Source organism: Callorhinchus milii, unplaced genomic scaffold, assembly GCF_018977255.1.
Source record: "Callorhinchus milii isolate IMCB2004 unplaced genomic scaffold, IMCB_Cmil_1.0 Scaffold2, whole genome shotgun sequence".
NCBI lineage: Eukaryota > Metazoa > Chordata > Chondrichthyes > Chimaeriformes > Callorhinchidae > Callorhinchus > Callorhinchus milii.
In genome coordinates, this window is record NW_024704743.1 from 101,586,727 (window position 1) to 101,605,652 (window position 18,926).

Here is an 18,926-nt window from a genome sequence, read left to right on the forward strand (position 1 = left end):
GATGTACATAAGTTAGTTTAAGCATGAACTCATTCTAGTCTGTGCTATTGGGTCTATGCCCAGGTGATTTCACTTTCACCAACTACTATTAAAATAACAAAATGTTCTTTTGATCACATCACTACTGATATAAATGATTTAATGATATCAATATCTTTGTTGACATTTTTTTAAAAGCACTTGACATTGTGTTTTTTTAGAGTTTGAAGAAGGGCCAGAAAAGACACAAACTGAAGCGATTGCACAGCCTTATTTCAACTGTGAACAAAGGTAACATTGTTTACAAGGCTTGATAAATGAGGGCGGAAAAGTGTTGGACAGAAAATCCTGGAAATGCATAGAAGGTCAAGTTAATACTGTGGAGTTAGGGAAGCCCCCAGAATTTTTTCAATTCATGGTATCACTTGATTTTTTTTTCTTTTGAAAAAATCTGATCTTATTAATAGTAATAATTCTTATAGCATTTGATATAGCATCTTTCCTGTCGGCAGTACATCTCAAAAGTGCTTTACAGGATGTAGTGTACTACTGTGGTTTACTGTAAAAAATTTACTTTGACCGTGCCTTCAGCTCCCCTCTCGACTCTCAACCCCCTCCTCGCTCCCTCCCTTCCCTCCGCTCACCCTGACCATTTCCCCCCTACTCGGGTCCTGACCCAACTGTACAGCGCCTTGGAACGTCCTCCCGACGTGAAAGGCGCTCTATAAATGGAATCTTGTTGTTGTTGTTGTGAAATGTACTGACTACTTTGTAGGCAAATGTGGCAGCCGATTTGCACAAAGCAGTGTCCCACATGCAGCCATGAAGTGATTAACCAATTTTGTTTGTGGTATTGTTGGCCCAGGACACCAGGGGAAACTCCCTCTCTTTTCAAATAGTGCCATAGGATCTTTAACAGGCTGTTGGGACTGCAATTTAATGTCTCATCTGAAGAACAGCTCCGCCAATAATAAAGCAAATCCCAGCACTGCATCGCAGTGTCAGCATCGACTCTGAGTTCCAATTCCCTAAATGAGACAGACTCTTATTAGAGCAATGAAAATGCTGCCTGCTAGTCTGGACGACTATGGTCTGAAGTTTTATTTTTATAGAGCATAAAACTGTGTAGAAGTTTTGCAGAGAACATATTTCCTATCTTCCAACCCATGCTTGGGATGTAGTCCTGTTCAAGCTGTATTCATGTTAGGTTTCCATTTGGCTTAGCTAGTAACACTTTGGGTCAGAAGAGGGATTGTTGATGAGATTTTGCTGTGCGCATAATGGCTGCAGCATCAGCTTTCAGAAATTACAATTGTCCATGATTACCTATGAAGAGCTTTGAGATGATTTTGGGGCGCACTTTATAAGACCTTTATATTTTATTGATTGAACCTGTGCAATTACCGAAGCTTTTATTTTGTTTCCGATGCTTAAAGTGGCCCTGGTTATACCTCAAACTCTTCTGTAGCAGAGGAGTGAATTGATCAACTATGTATGATTGCACTCAGGGCTATGTTGTGTGATGATTGTATATTGGTCAGAATAGCTGGTCAAGAACGCCATTTCACAAATGTTTTTGTATTAGGAAAAATGCTGGTTTAAACTTCCCTCATGTTGAGGTAGTCCGCAACAAAGAGGAGCGAAGAAAAATGCATGGGCATACATGCAAGGAATGTGAAGTGGTAAGTATGAACTGAGCATATTCTCAGACCTGTTCCAACATTACCCCATTTTTCTTCACTTTCAACACCTTTACCCTCAGGCTTAAAAAGGTCATTCATTTTCATGTGCAGAAATTCTTGTTCACTGTTTTGTTTTGTCAGTTTGAATCGAGAGTTGTCCTCAGAACGAGTTCACATCTCCCGGGGCTGGTTTAAGGCTTGAAGCATGACAACATCTGCCCACTCTCAGCTGCAGATAATGATGAGGCCAGAAACTATCTCGAGCAGAGAGAATATGGCGAGAATATTGTAGGATAATTGCCCTTCCCAAAAGAGAGCGTTTCCTGTTCAATTAAACTATCAGTAAAATAATCTTGTTTGTGCTGAAAGAAACTGAATATGTAAGATGTGAGTAAGTGTGAAACTTATTATTGCAAATTCACATCTTCTGGAATAGAAGATCTTATTTTCCACGGCCAGTAAATTCAATCACAGAGGTGAGCCCCTTAGTTTCCTTCTTTGAAAAGAATGCTGAATAGTGTTGGAAGTGCAGCTGTTCCTGGGCGAAGTCGTAGATTTAATCTCATCACCTAATTGAAGCAGTGTTGGACTGTTTGGTTCAAACCACATACCAGTCATCACAGGATAAGGAAATTAGTCTGCAAGATCAGTTCAAGAATTAAATGTGTTGAAACACAACAGGAGCTTCTTCGAATACAAGAAAGAATTATTTGTTAAAATATGGTTTGGGTTTAAAGAAAGTAAGTCACTGATACATGTGAAAGGAAAAGACAGGAATTCTTTTTGCACAAACAGCATGCATTTATAGAGCGCCTTCTGCATTGGGAGAACATCTCAAAACGCTTAAGGAATAGAACAAAGTACTAGATGTAGAGGGAGAAAATATAATTTGAAAATATCTTTTACATTCATTTTACATTGTGGATTCCTGTAGCATATTGGTTAGAGCACTTGCCTCGCAGGCGAGAGGACATGGTTTGATACCTGGGCAGGGCGAAACCTTAGGCAAGTTTCCTTACTCCTCCTACCCCTGTTTACCTAGCAGTAAGTAGGAATCTGGTTATTAGTTGATTGACAGATCGCTTTTCAGGGGGTAATAATACCTTCAAAAAAAATAATACTTTGGTTGCTTAATCCATGACTGTTTGTGAGACACTGCTGTAGCAATTGGCCGCCGCATTTTACCCACAAAATGTACAGTCAATTTACTTTACTGTTAAGCGCTTTGAGACGTCTCAAAGACGTGATAAGGTGCTATATCAAATGCAAGGATTATTATTAAGGAATCCTTGCTTTTTGCACAGCCAAGCGACTTGTCCTCAGATCACAGGCTATTCTGATAATTTATGTTAGAGGAAGCAGCATATTATGGTTTGTGGCTCCATTCAGGCTAGCAAGAGCAGGTGGTTTGTCCCTGACCCCAAAAAAGCACAATAAAACTTGGCAAAGGAACCATAGTATTACATGGAGTATTTAACCATGTTATGACTTGTCCTTATAAACTTCATTATAAGGACACGAGTCATGTAGCATAGTGGTTAGAGCCTCACAAGTGAGAAGACCTGGGTTTGATTCACTTTACAATATATTCTGTGAAGCACTTTGAGATGTCTTGAAGAGGTAATAAGGCCTTATATCAAATGCGAGCATTATTATTATCAGTTAATGGATGCAGCATTACCAGTATTTGCCTGTAGTTTGTTTCACATGTGCAATCATGTAGAGATTCTGCCCCCACTCCCCTTTCTCCAATATCTAGCTTTGCTTAATGCTTGTTAATTCTGAACCCAAGCTCTCCAAATCTGTGTTTGCACTGCCAGTTATATTTGAAATTCATGGATTAATCCTAAAGTTTACTCTCCTGTAAAGTTAGATGGTGTAAAGTTAATAAGGTACTACTGCAACAGCGCCCTTCACATAGTAGTATGAATGCTTTCCAAACACGGGGGCGAGCTCCGAGTTCTGAGGGGAGGAGGAGTTTACCGTAGGCGCTGTAAAACAAATAGGTTTTAAAATGAGACTCAATGATGGAGAGAGATGCAGGGAGTTCCGGAGGTTAGTTGCTGAGATTCAAACTACAATCCGTAGTGTCGAGTGAATAGCAGGAGAACCAGAACAGACCCCTGGGAAATCCATCGACAGGACATTTTTCTCTCCTCTTCCTCCTCCCAAAGGTGAACATGAAGAGCTCAAAAGATCCCTGAGATGCCTAAGCCCACCCAAGACGCCAACATGCGTGAAGGGCCGTGTATAAATGCAAGTTGTTATTGAGATCATATCAGAATATTATTGGCGATCTGGAAGGTTATTTTACAGGTCTATTAAGAAATATGTTGATGAATTAAGATGCTTGTACACATTAACATTGATGTACTGTTATCTAAGTATTATGCAGACCTCCCAGAAGAGGAGAGACTGAAAAAGCTGGCGAATTGCTCGAGGCACAGGTTCCGGTATATTCCCCCAGATACGCCCGAGAACTTCTGGGAGGTGGGTTTCCCCTCCACACAGACATGTGTTGATCGAGGTGAGAAAGAGCGAACTGTTTATTCTCTTATTTTTGTTGGTGAAAGGTTACGTAAAATCCATTTTGCTTTCATCAACAAGGGGATTGATGTTAGACTGAACATGCTGTCATTTTCTTCCGGTGTAGTAGCTAACAAATTGATCATTCACTCAATTTGTGGGACATTGCTCTTTGTGGAATATTGATGTGGAATACAGCCTCTCAGCCCCGAGGCTCTGGAACTCTATCCCCCAGTGCCTTCGCCGCCTCCTCCCTTTCCTCCTTCAAGGCCGGTCTCAAGACCTTTCTCTTTGACCGTGCCTTCAGCTCCCCTCTCGACTCTCTACCCCCTCCTCGCTCCCTCCCTTCCCTCCCCTCACCCTGACCATTTCCCCCCTGCTCGGGTCCTGACCCAACTGTACAGCGCCTTGGGACGTCCTCCCGACGTGAAAGGCGCTCAATAAATGGAATCTTGTTGTTGTTGATGTGCTCAAATGGGCTGCCACGTTAGCCTATGAAATAAAGGGTAACTAGACTATATAGTAAATCATATGAATGCTTGAACCATCAAGCAATGTAGAGCTAGTGACCGACAAGCGTTCTAGAGGTAGTGTGCTGTTTGGCATCAGCCAAAGATGGCAGGTTAAAACCAAACAAGCTTTTTGACTGGTTTTCCTAATGCGCAGTGATTAAACCTCTTCAACTGCCCGTTGGCTATTTGATGAAGTTTGAGGATTGGGGAGTTTGAGAGAGAAAGCGGTGATAGACTATTAATTTAGCGTACATTTATTATATTAAAAACACATTTAAGGACTGTTTGGATGGATTACATTGGTCCTAAACAAAATCTTCTCTGATCAGAGGCTCTGTTGCGCTCATTTGTTCCTTGAGGACCAAAACTGCACCCTCTAGTGGCCTGGTAATTAAATAACAGCTTGAAAATCGCATTCTAAAGTGTACAAACTGCTGTGGGCTTTTTGATTGCTGAACAAGGATCTGTTGCTTTCTCAGGTTATATTAAAGAAGAGAACACACCATGCCAGCGCCCAAGACGCAGACGTCCGTACAATCCCACATTTTCACCAAAAAGCAAAGAACCAAATGCCAGCTAGTCACTTGCATAACAGACAGCAGCAATGAGAGAGGTCCATGCAGATGCACATTCTGAAAATCACAATTTGCCTGATGTTTTGCAGAATGTAAGAGACTCTGACCTGACTTTTATAGCAGTTTGTTAGTTCTAAGATTTCTTTGATTGTTATTTAAATTATATGTATTTTGTCTTTCATCTGCATATTATTGTTAAAACTTTGAAAATTTGCACACCCTACTTAAGGTATGGTGTTCTTTGTTGCACTGGATAATAATGCAATTAAATATGTAAACCTTTCTACAATTGAAATGTTTAATATAGCTTGAAAGTTTCATTGTTATCGATTGAATAAGATGTTAGTGCTTATTGTTTGATAAATTTGTACTAGATTAATAAAGGAAATGTCTTTCTTCTAAAAGCTCAGGTGCTGACTAATGTTTGGTCAAGGCACACAATATGCAAGCAGTGAATTACTCAGAGACAACTCTGTCAAACCCCAAATACCAAATTAATTCCAACAGCATCATACTGAGAATAGATTAAATACAAACGTTACAAAAGAATTAAACCTGTACCAGTGGAGGAAAATTAAAGTGACAGTAAGAACTTCAGTTTTGATTGTTTTCATATCTAAAGTTCAAAGTAACAACATGTAGCACACCTAGAAAACATTTTACAAGTAGAACGGTCCCAGAAACACTTGAAGAAAAAGACTGATTCATCTGGAAAATTGTTAGCTAGGATACTGGGAGAAAATACCTTCTTGAAGAACAGGCAGACAGGTCCTTGGTTTAAAGTCTTATCCAAAGGACAGTATCTCTGATAAAACAGCAATCCACAGTACATGCATTTATATAACTGTCCCTCTTGGTGGCGCTATGTAAATGCACGTTGTTGTTGTCGCCCACAAACTATACAGTCAATTTACAGTATATTCTGTGAAGCGCTTTGAGATGTGACAAGGTGCTATATCAAACGCAATTATTATATTGTTGCTATCAACAGAATCCAGCTCAGTGAGGATTACCCAAATAGATAATGTTTTACAATAGGCTAATACATTAAACCAGGTGAAGGTAATATCATATGTATTAGAACAAACTGGATTCAGCTACAAAAAGGCGTACCTGGCGCCATCATCTTCTCAATCCCAAGTTATGAGGCATTGGGAAATCCAAAATCCAAATGTCCCTGAGTAGTTCAGTCTCTTGAAACAGGGAGCATTTTAGGAAAAGGGGTAATATTAGTGAGAATAACTAACAGCTATATGGAGTATTCAGTCTCTTGTTATCTATTGCACATCAATAGTTTTCATTGGAGATATGAGTGATAGCGCAGCATCTACACAACTGCAAGAATTTACTTTAAGGATGCCATAATTTTCAAACATAGAGCAGTCATCAGACATTCTTTGGGACGTCCTCCCGACGTGAAAAGCGCTATATCAAATGCAAGGATTATTATTATTATTATTTAGATTTCCATAGACAGCACAGCATGGAAACAAGCTCTTTGCCCCAATTAGTGATGAAAGTCTGCATGAGTCACACACACTCCTTATTCCCTCCCATACCCTTCTACTCCCTTCTTCATGAGTACATCCAAATTCCTCTTGCATGCAAGTTTCACATTCTCAATAATCTCTGCATGAAGAAGTTGCCCCTGAATTATCTTTTTGACCCCCCTCCCCTCCCAGTTGATAATATATTCTTGAGTCCCCTGGTTATGGACTCCACAGCAAGATAGATTTACAAAAAAAAAAGCTTTTGAACATTGTAAATTATGGTATCAAATATATACTGTATTTGAGTTGAGCCTGGTTCAACTGGTAGAACTCTCGCCTCTGAGTCAGTAGGTTATGGGTTCCATGAGCAAATCACCTTAAATCCTTACTCGGATCTACTTGCTCCCATCGTGGGTGTCTTGTTTGACCTTGAACTGTTCTTTTTCCCCCACATCTGTGCCATCACCGGCACTGCCTACCACCACCTCTGCAACATTGCCATACTCCGCCACTGCCTCACCCTCAGGCTGCTGAAACCCTCACCCACGCATTTGTCATATCAAGGCTCGATTACGGAAACTCCCTCCTCATCGGCCTTACCAACTCTTTCCTTCACAAGCTGCAGATCATCCAAAACTCTGCAGCTCGTGTACTCTCAAGCACCAGGCTCCGGGACCCCATCACTCCCACCCTCGCCCGACTCCACTGGCTCCCCATCCCCCAGAGGATCGAGTTCAAGATCCTCGTCCTCACCTTTAAGGCCATCCATGGCCTCGCCCCCTCCTATCTCTCTGACCTGTTGACTCCCTACCAACCTGCCCGCTCCCTCCGTTCAGCGGGCTCCGGTCTGCTCCATGTCTCACGCCCAACCCGCCCTATCATCGGTGGCCGGGCTTTCAGCCTCTCTGCCCCCACACACACAGGAATTCCATCCCACGGTCCCTTCGCCTCACTTCCTCCCTTGCCTCCTTCAAGGCCGGTCTCAAGACCCTTTTCTTTGATCGTGCCTTTGGTCTCCCTCCCACCTCTCTGTCTTCCCTCACCCCTACACCACCCCTCCCCCACGCTCGGGCCCCGACACCTGACTGTTCAGTGCTTTGGGACATCCTCCCGATGTGAAAGGCGCTCTATAAATGTAATTTTGTTGTTGTTGTATCCTCCAGTGGACCAAGTTCAAGATCCTCATTCTCACGTTAAAATCCCTCCAAGGTCTCACCTCGCAATACCTCTGTGTCCTCCTTCAAACACGTTGTCCCAGCCGCTTCCTCCTGCTTGGTTAGACATCGTTGGAGGGTGTGTTTCAGCCATGACTAGGAGCTCCATCAGAGAGTCCCTCTGGCTTACTCCTTCCTTTTACTCTTTCAATTCACCTCTATGAGTACGCTTGTGGTTATCTTTCCCTCCTCAATCATTCGGCTCGGTTGCCCATCCAACACTGTGAATACACTTTGAGACATTCTCCCGACTTGAAGCCGCTTATAAATGTCAATGGTGTTGTAAATGTTGAGAGAATTTTATCAAGATGCACTGTTAGAGAAAACACTGGAGTGGGTGATGATTACCAATGAGAAAATACAGAGTGACCACCTCAGGGGCTGGATGAGCGCAAATTTCCTTCAGCTGAAGGTTGACAAGACAAAGCCATACTCTTTGGCTCTCGTCAATGTCTAAAATCTCATGGTTCTCACCTCCTCCACCTACCCGAACTCCCCCTAAAACTCTCCAAACCCGTACGCAACCTAGGCGTCAGATTCGACCCCCAATTTTCCTTCCTCCCCCACATCCAGTCCCTCACCAGCACCGCTTTCTTCCACCTCCAACGCATCGCCCGTCTCCACCAATACCTCTCTCTGAGAGCCACTGAAACCCTGGTCCATGCGTTTGTCACCTCTCGGCTGGACTACTCTAACGCCCTCCTTGCCGGTATCGCCTCCACTACCATCCATAAAATCCAGATTATTGAAAACTCTGCCGCCCGCATTCTCACCCGCACGAAACTCCCCGATCACCCCAGTCCTTGCCAGACTGCACTGGCTGCCTGTCCCAGAGAGGATTAACTTCAAGATCCTCACCCTCGTCTACAAATCCCTCCACTCCTTGCACCCCCCTACCTCTCTGACCTCCTCTCTCCTCAAAACAGTGCCTGTTGCCTTCGTTCCTCTGGATCTGGCCTCCTTGTCTCCCGAATCCTCCGCTCCACCCTCGGTGGCCGTGCCTTCAGCCACTATGCCCTGAGGCCCTGGAACTCCCTTCCTCATTCCCTTCGCCTCGCTCCCTCTCTTCCTATTTTCAGGTCTCTGCTGAAGACTTTCTTTTCAACTTGGCTTTGGCTGTCCGGCAGCAGCCACACTGACTGCCCCATTCCCCTCTCACCATTATCACTGCAAGCCCGCCAGATCTAGACTTCGGGGGCTAACCTCTCCTCCCTCATCCACATTCCCACACTCCCTGCCAATCCTCCCACTACTCCTTCCGTCTCACACATTCCTCTGCCAATTATCCCCTCCGCACCGACCTACAAATATGTCCACTCTCTTTCTAACAAGGCTCTCGCCATCAACGACATCATCGTTGATGAAAACATTGATATCCTGGCCCTCATTGAAACCTGGATCACCCCAGGTGACACCTTCTCCCAGATTGAGGTCACACCACCCGGCTATACCTCCCACTATACACCATGTCCTAACCACGTCCTGGTGTGGCTTTCATCTCCAGATGCTCACTTACTCTATCCCCCTACTCCTCCAGCTCATTCCCTTCCTTCGAGCACCTTACCCTCTACCATTTCTTCAATCTTTCCCTCAAAATTCTCCTGATTTATTGTCCCCACAAACCCTCCCCCACCTTTAGCTGACATCTCCGCCCTTCTACCTTCCCGCTGTTCTGAACGCCTCCCTATCCCAGGCAACTTTAACATGCACTTTTCCTTGCTCTACCTCCACCTACTTCTCCTTTCAACTTACAAACTTTCCTTCCACATCCACTCTGCCACCCACATTCATGGCCACCCACTCGACCTGTTGATTACCCGGGCGGGGTCTCAGTGTCACAATCACCAACAAGAGCCATCTCGGATCACCATTTCATCTCTCATAACTCCTGAATCCCTCTCCCCACTGCCACCCATCTCCTACCGCTCCTGGAAAAGAATATCCCCGCACTCCCTCTCCGCTGCCCTGGAGTCATCTGAACTTCTCCCACTCCGGCCTACTTCCTGCACAGAGTTTTCCTCCTCGGTCACTCTCCTCCACAACTCCCTCTCCACCATTCTCGATGACCTGGCTCCCCTCACCTCCCAAACCACCTCCTACTCATGCAACTCACCCTGGTACACCAGCCACCTCCGCTCACTCAAAGGTCAGGTGCGTGCTGCCGAATACACCTTGCTCAAATCTGATTTAACGGTCCACTGGCAGACCTGGCTGGACCACATAAAAACTTACTGGTCCGCCCTCGCCACCGCTAAATTGTCCCTCTATTCCAAGGTAATCTTGGAGGCCAAGGACAACCCCAGGCTTCTCTTCTCCATTACCAAATGGCTCCTCCGTCTCACGCCTCGCCCATCCTCTCCTCCAACTCTAGCTACGAGGTGATGCTGGATTTCCTGGAGACCAAAATCATGGGGATCCGTTCAGCCGCCTCTGCCCTCCCAACCGCCACCACCTCCCCATCTCTCCCTCACACTCCAGATCCTATTCATCCATCCCTCCACACATTCAAATCTGACTCTCCCTCCTCTCTCACCACCACTAGAGCCCACATGAAGCTCACCATCTGCTCCCTCAACCTCATCCGTACCCTTCTCCTTACCTCCCAGCTCCACCTTCTCGCCCATTTATTCTCAGACCTTATTAACATCTCCCTGTCAACTGGCACTGTTCCCCACCTCAGTTAAAACAGCTGTCATCACCCCTATCCTAAAAAAACCTTCCTTCAAACCCATCCCTGCTCACTAACTACTACCCTGTCTCCAATCTTCCTTTCATTTCCAAGGTCCTTGAAAAAGTTGTTGCTTCCCAGCTTCTCTCCTTCCTCTCCTACCTTTATGAACCCTTCCAATTAGGAAGTGCTGTGGGCAGCACGGAAACAGCCCTGGTCAAGACATCCTGTCCATCTATGACCAAGCCTCCCTCTGGCTCCTCTTCCTCACTGCTGCCTTTAATACTGTGGACCACTCTATCCTCCTCCACTGCCTCTCCTCTCACCTTAACCTTCAGGGTTCTGTCTTTGAATGGTTCAGATCCTATCTCCCATACCGGCTCCACTTTGTCTCCACAAATCGCTTCTCCTCCAGCTCCCGCACCATCTCATGTGGTGTTCCTCAGGGCTGTGTCATCGGTCCCCTCCTCTTCAACCTGCACATGGTGACATCATCCGCAGACATGGGGGCATCATCCACATATACTCAGATGACACCCAACTCTATCTCTCTGCCTCCACCCTCAACCACTGATGTCCTGACAGATTGCCTGTCAGGCATCAAGTCCTGGATGTGAGTTAAATTTCTACAGTTGAACGTCAGGGCTCTCCTGATTAACTCGCGCCAGTGCCTCCGCACCTCAGGCACTGGCAGCATCAGCATCCATGGATGCACACTTCACCTCACCAAGCCAGTCAGGAAGCTAGGCATCTTGTTCGACCCTCAACTGTCCTTTCTCCCCCACATCCGTGCCTTAACCCGCTTTCCCTTTCCCCACCATTGGAACATTTCCCACCTCCGCCACTGCCTCACCCCTCAGGCCGCTGAAACCCTCATACATGCCTTCATTACTACCAGGCTCGACCATGCCAACTCCCTGTATATCTTTGTCGGCCTTCCCAAATCTTCCGTCCATAAGCTGCAGATCATTCAGAACTCTGCAGCTTGTGTCCTCTCCCGCCCCAGGCTCTGTGACCCCATCACACCCACTCTCGCCCAGCTCCACTGGCTCCCCATTGCTCAGAGGATCAAGTTAAAAATTCTCATCCTCACCTTCAAGGCCCTCCATGGCCTTGACCCCTCCTACCTCTCTTAATTATTATTATTACCTACCAACCCCTAATCAATCTGTTTGCTCCCTCTGCTCAGCATGTTCCGGCCTGCTCCATTTCTCCCAATCGGCCCGCCCCACCATCGGCAGTCAAACCTTCAGCCTCTCTGCTCCCACCCTCTGGAACACCATTCCACATTCCCTTAGTCCCACTCCCTCCCCTTGCCTCCTTCATGGCATGCCTCAATATCCTCCTCTTCAACCGTGCCTTCGGCACCCTCCTATCCTCTTTGCCCTCCACCCTTCCTGATCCCACCCCGCCGTTCAGGACCTAATCCTTGACTACTCAGAGTCTTGGGACATCCTCCCGACGTGAAAGGAACTTTACAAATGCAATTATGTTTTGTATTGTATTAGTAAGACAGGAGCAGGTTCATTAACATTATTGTACTTATGGTCTAATGAATTTGTATTGCAGCTTTTGCCAAGATATCTATATAGGTTTTAGTGTAGGGCGAGACAAAGGAATGGAGGGAGGGAGTTCTTGAAAGTTAGAACAACAACAACTTGGATTTATATAGTGCCCTCCATGCCAGACGACGTCTCAGAGCGCTTCACAGTAACGGATCCTGGGACCGAGCCAGGGGGAGGAAGGGGAAGGTGACCAAAGGCACAGTCAAAAAGAAAGGTCTTCAGCAGAGACCTGAAAATGGGAAGGGAGAGAGTGAGACGAAGGGAGTGAGGAAGGCAGTTCCAGAGCCTCGGGGCATAGTGGCTGAAGGCACGACTGCCGAGGGTGGAGCGGAGGACTTGGGGGACGAGGAGGAGCCCAGACCCGGAGGAACAAAGGCAACAGGCACTGTTTTGAGGAGAGAGGTCTGAAGGTAGGGGGGTGCAGAGGAGTGCAGGGACTTGAATACGAAGGTGAGGATCTTGAAATCGATTCTCTCTGGGATAGGCAGCCAGTGCAGTCTGGCAAGGACTGGGGTGATCGGGGAGCGGAGTTTCGTGTGGGTGAGAATGCTGGCAGCAGAGTTTTGAATAATTTGGATTTTTTGGATGGTAGTGGAGAGGAGACCGACGAGGAGAGTGTTTGAATAGTCCAGCCAAGAGGTGACAAAGGCATGGACCAGGGTTTCAGCGGCTTTGGAGAGAAGTGTTGGGGGAGACGGGCGATGTGTCAGAGGTGGAAGAAAGCAGTGAGGGTGAGGAATCTGATGTGGGGGAGGAAGGATAATTGGTGGTTGGGGGGATAATAGAAGGATAATTGGTGGGATAATAGAAGCTGAAGACTTGGCTACAGATGTTGTGGGATGTGGGTGGGTGGGTGTGGGCATTGAAGCAGATGGGACACACACAACATGCCCATAGCAAGCGAGCAGATTAGAATAGAAGATCACACAGGTAAGGAGGTGTTCAGCCATGAAGGGATTTATAGGTGAGTTTGACATCCTTGTCATAGAACCATAGAATTTTACAGCACAGAAGGTGGCCTTCGGCCCATCGTGTCTGTGCTGGCTCTTTGAAAAGAGCTATCCAATTCAATCTCACTCCCCCCACCCTCTCCCCATAGCCCTACAAACGTGTCGTCCCCAAATAATTATCTACTTCTCTCTTAAAAATGGTTATAGAATGACCCTTTCAGGCAATGCATTGGATCCAACAACAACAACTTGGATTTATATAGCGCCCTCCATACTGGACGGCGTCTCAGAGCGCGGGGTGAAAAAATGTCTCCTTACTTCCCCTCTGTTTGTAACAACTATTTTAAATCGGTGCCCTCGGGTTACCGACCCCCCCCCCCCCAAGTAGAAATAGTTTCTCCTTGTTCACCCTTTCGAATCCACTCATAATTTTGAAAACTTCTATTAAGTCTCCTCTTAACCTTCTCTGCTCCAAGGAGAATTATCCTAGCTTCTCTAGTCTCTCCTGATAACTGAATTCCCTCAACCTTGGTACCATCCTGGTAAATCTCCTTTGCCCACTCTCTCCAATGCTTTGACTTCCTTCCTAAAGTGTGGTGCCCAGAACTGAACACAGGACTCTCGCGGAGGTCAAACCAGCGTTTTATAAAGGTTCATCATAACTTCCTGACTTTTGTATTCTATGCCCCTATTTATAAAGCCTAGTATTTCGTATGCTTTTTTAACAGCTTTATCTACCTGTCCCGCCACCTTCAAAGATTTACTTATATGAACCCCCCGGTCTCTCTGTTCCTTCACCCTCTTTAAGATTGTACCATCAGCTTATATTGCCTCTCCTCATTCTTCATCCCAAAATGCATCACTTCGCATTTCTTCACATTAAACTTCATCTGCCGCGTGTCCGCCCATTTTACCAGTCTATCTATGTCCATTTGCAGTCGCTACTATCCTCCTCACTGTTTACTACTTTTGCTCGCTTAGTATCATCTGCAAACTTGTACAATTGGAAATTGTACTCCCTATGCCCAAGTCCAGGTCATTTCTAGATTGCTGGGATGTCAGTGGAGCCTGACAAGAACTCGGGAGATTGGAGTTTGGTGCAGGTGAGGAAGCAGGAGCTGGAGTTTTGTATGAGCTGGAGCTTATGGCTGGTGAAACAAGGGAGACCAGAGAGGAGTGAGTTTCAGAAGTCAAACTCAGAAGTCAGAACAGTGTCAAAACAGCAGAGAGATCAAAGAGAACAAGAAGGCATAGAGAGCTGTGGTCGCAGATGCACAAGTTACATTTCATCACAACTTTGTATCTTCTGCAAACCTCAGACAAGAAGTTCCTCACAGAGCAATAAATTTGTCAGTGCCACCAGCAAGACTAAATACCCTCAGCAGATTAAAAGCTCATCCCTTCCTTCTACCTTTGTTTCATTAAAAAAAATTGGGCACTCAATCCACAACTTATTAAAAAACTATTTTATAACCGATCCACATTTTTATTCATGTGGTATCTCCAGCTGCATAGGACTAGATATTTCAGTTTGAAGAGACCCATATGTCAGGAATAGTAAAATGCCTTACCTAGACATATGAGAGTAATAATAATAATAATCCTTGCATTTGATATAGTGATTTATCATGTCTTTGAGACATCTCAAAGCATTTCACAGAATATACTGTAAAGTAGCTTGACTGAATATTTTGTGGGCGAAACATTGCAGCCGATTGGACACAGCATTGTCCCATAAACAGTTGGGCATTGAGTGAGCAAATTATTATTATTTTTATTTAGGGATTTTTATCCCCGGAAAAGCGATCTGCCAATCTACTAACAACTGGGTTCTTACTTACTGCTAGGTAAACAGAGGCATGTGGAATAAGGAAACATGCGTGTGTGCATGTGTTATTCCAAGCTTAATGAATTGGGTTTAAAACTATTTTGGTCAATTAAAACAGTCAGATATTGTATGTGTGATAATGTAGTTTTAATGGTGTTTTTAATGGAGCAACAATTAATCAACAAAATGCAGCTCAAGCATTAACATACTTTATAGCCCAGAATATATATGGTAGATTTTGGTATTTTTATTATCAGACATAAACAGCTGAGAATAGTCTCAGTAGTCTTGTCATTGGCCAGGACCATGAGTACAAGGCCCTTTCCAATGACAATACAGCTGAGACTATTCTGGAGCATGTTGTTCTCACTCGCAGGACATCATTCTGTCTGCAGCGTGATGACAATTGTCCCTCAATAGAGAATATGTTGAACCACCAGCTCGTACAAAATCTCCCACTGTTCTTCCATGCACTGGTGTATCTTCCACTACCTGAAAAATTAAGGTAAGTGTGAATATTATAATCTTTATCCTGATTTTCACTTTGATACAATCTTGACCGCGCTCTCGGCATTGTTTCACCCCCTTGCCCTTACTCCCTCAGCCCACATCCAGCTCGAGTGCTATCCCTGGACTGTCAAGCACCCTGGCAGGTCTTGCCAACATGAAAGGCACTGTAAAAATGTAAATTTGTTTGGTATTGATTTAATTGTCACATACCCTCCATCGATCTGACATGTGATTGGCATCAGTAACTACAGTCTGAGATGTGCGGCCAAAGCCATCTCCTTTGTGAATCAGCCAAGATTCTCCAGTATCTGTTGTTACTCTGAAAGAGAAAAATAATTAATAGTAATATTAATCATTGCATTTGATGTAGCACCTTTCACTTTAGGAGGACGACTCACAGTGTTTGAGATGATTTACTTTAAAGTGTAGTGACTGTGAATTTGGATCAAATCATATAAATGCTTGCTGCCAATCCTAAGCAAAATTAGGCCTTAGAACCATTTCAAAAAATTTTTTACTGTAGCTTTACTGCAGTTGTGAGTAAAAAAAACTCACACCAAACACCTGTACTTAGTGAAAGCCTCTTCTGTATGTTATTTGTCTGGACTATCTCCTTTTTTTCTTTAATTGGGGTGACAGCTCTACTGGTTTATCTTGAAATGCTCACCAATAAAATTGTCCCACAAAAGAGTGAGAATATGAAATAAGTTACACTTACACAGCAACTTTGACAACGAAAATGTCTCAAAGCACTTTACAAAAATATAATGGAAGCAAAGCAGGGTAGCAAAGTGTATGTGTGTGTGGTGATGTGGGTGGGGCTGGGGTTTGATGTCTATATGTGCGGACAAAGAGAGAGGTTTTTAGTTGGGCTTTGAAAGCAGAGAGTGAGGTAGCAAAGTTGAAAGATTTCGAAAGAGTTCAAGAGCAGGGCCAAGAAGTGTGTTTGTTCACTGATGATAGTCGGGTTGGAGAGTGGCATGAAACAGGCATGGCACAGTGGAGAGTAGTGGTTGGGGAATAAGACCACAGAAGATTGTAGAGGAAGAGTGGGGTTAAGCCATTAGGCATTTGCAGGTAGGGACAAGGATCTTAAATTGATTTCAAGGGGAGATAGAGAAACAGTGGAGGCAGGTGAGAAAGGGTGTAATGGGCTTTGTGTGGGAGAGAACATGGGCAGAGGAAGTCTAGATGAAATGGAGCTTGAGGAAGGCAGAGCTGGGGAGGCCAGTGATCAGAGCAGTGTAGGACAGGAAGGTATATCCAGATTTTTCACTTAGGTTATTCATTGGCATAGTTTATCCAGAATCTTAATTGTGGGACATTCACATATTATATACAAATCTCCATTCTGTTATCTGCAAAACATATAGTGGTTTTGCTTGTGTGGGATAATCTCAGAGCATAATTGAGCTAACATTATCAATGCAGAATATCTACTTGAATTGGTTTACCTTACTCCTGAATGACTAATACGTCCAATCTTCAAACGAAAAGAACCGTAAGGTCTCACGACCTTCTCAATTTTCACCACAGGTGTATTATACAGCCTGGTGAGTTCAGATTGGCGTGTTATGTCATGGGGAAATGCCTCTGTTTGTCTTTGGCCTATAAAATATATAGTTTAATTCAGAATTATGAATTGTTCTCATTAATGCAAAACTCGCTCAACCATAATGTTTGACAATGGGATCACATCACAGCTTGCAATTTTCACTTTACAATTATTTATTTTCAGAACAAAGCTTGCTTGAAAAGTGAGCATGTGGCAATTTAACAATCATGTCAGTAATAAATTTTGTTGTTGTAGTAGATTGAAGCAAATTGGAAATATTGAAATACTCACTAGAAGATGCATTAGCAGCAACAAAGCACAGCACGAAAAGCAATATCAGCTGCATGGTCCTCTCACAGTAAGTGCCTAATGAGCAGGAAACATAGTTAAACAAACACAACCAAATCTACCCAAATCTAATTTGACCCTTGATTCCACTGATGTTCTGACCACCTACTATCAAGTTCTGAATGAGCCTCAAATGTCTTTATCCAAAGATGAATGAGATGGAAGCCATCCACCTTGGGGCCTTCCAATGGTTCCTTGCTCTAACTTCCTCAACCTGCCTTGCCTTTCTCTCCAACTCACTGAACCAGGTTGCAACATTGGTATTTCATTTGAAGCTCAGCTCCTTTCCTCCCTTACATCTGGTCCCTAAACTAGACTGCTTTTCTGTATCTCCACCAAATGGTTCGTGTCTGTTTTTATCCCATATTCAATGCTGCGGAAACACTCATTCATGACTTTGTCTCCTCAAGACTTGATTTTTTGAATGCCTTTCTCAACACAGATATTATTGAAGGTGCTGTCCTTCAGGTGAGACATGAAGCCAACAAACTGTCGGTCTGTTCTTCAGGTGGACATTAAAGAACTCATGACAGGATTTTAAAAATGGCAGTCTGTCCTGCTGTGCTGGTCAACAGTCCTCCAGGTAAATGAATGAATCAAACATCTCATCGTTGTTTGTGAGACTTTGCTGTGTGAAATATACCTGCCATGTTTGCCTACAAATAAATCTCTGTAACCTGGCAATAATACTGTATCTGTAATAGATTTAAGATGTTTCTACTCAATGAGGCAATATTAACAAATGCAAATTCTTTCTCCATATACATCATAGAAAATCCTCTATTTGCTGAAACACTGAATGTGTATTGCAATAGAATCATAGAATTATACAGCACAAAAGGAGGCCATTTGGACCATCGTGTCGTGACAGCTGTTTGAAAAGAGTTACCAAATCAAACCCATTCCCCCGCTCTCTTCCCATAACCCTGTAAACTTGTCCTTCCCAAATAATTATCTACTTCTCTATTAAAAGCTGTTATCGAATCGGCTTCCACCGCCCTTTCAGGCAATGCATTCCAGATCTGAACAACTCGCTGTGTGAAAAAATTTCTTCTCACCTCCACTCTGTTTCTTTTAACAATTATTTTAAAACAGTGTCCTCAGGTTACCGACCCACTGCCAGTGGAAATAATTTCTCCTTGTTCACCCTATCAAATCCCCTCATAATTTTGAAAACTTTGATTAAGTCTCCTCTTAACCTTCTCTGCTCCAAGGAGAATAATCGTAGCTTCTCTTGCCTCTCCTGATAACTGAAGTTCCTCAACCCTGGTACCATCCTGGTAAATCTCCTTTTTACCCTCTCCAATGCTTTGACATCTTTCCTAAAGTGCCCAGCACTAAGCATAATATTCTAGCTGAGGTCTAACCAGTGTTATATAAAGGTTCATCATAACTTCCTGACTTTTGCATTCTAGGCCCCTTTTGCATTCACCACCATTCTCTGCTTTCTGTCTCCCAGCCAGTTCTATATCCATGCTGCCACTGTCCCTTTAATACCGTGGCTTTTATTTTGCTTACAAGTCT

At 44.2% G+C, this 18,926-nt stretch overlaps 1 protein-coding gene and 1 long non-coding RNA gene across 8 annotated transcripts in view; one reads left to right on the plus strand and one right to left on the minus strand.

The window, feature by feature from the left end:
- The window catches only part of rbbp8 (retinoblastoma binding protein 8), a 53,594-nt gene extending 47,724 nt beyond the window's left edge, over positions 1-5,870 (plus strand). For 6 of the 7 annotated variants that reach the window (XM_007901647.2, XM_007901650.2, XM_007901651.2 and 3 more), the window contains 4 exons: positions 201-270; positions 1,565-1,661; positions 4,047-4,188; positions 5,179-5,835. In XM_007901647.2, coding sequence (XP_007899838.2) covers positions 201-270; positions 1,565-1,661; positions 4,047-4,188; positions 5,179-5,279 — 410 coding nt within the window. In that variant the 3' untranslated portion in view covers positions 5,280-5,835. Of the gene's footprint in view, positions 1-200; positions 271-1,564; positions 1,662-4,046; positions 4,189-5,178 lie in introns of all 7 variants that reach the window. The other variant, XM_007901646.2, reaches the window with a different exon arrangement.
- Positions 5,871-15,119: 9,249 nt separating this feature from the next.
- LOC121848117 lies at positions 15,120-17,450 on the minus strand. Its single transcript, XR_006084848.1, has 3 exons — positions 17,346-17,450; positions 15,710-15,818; positions 15,120-15,481 (listed from the first exon to the last, which is right to left on the minus strand). It is a non-coding gene; the product is annotated as an uncharacterized LOC121848117 (long non-coding RNA).
- Positions 17,451-18,926: the final 1,476 nt, after the last annotated feature.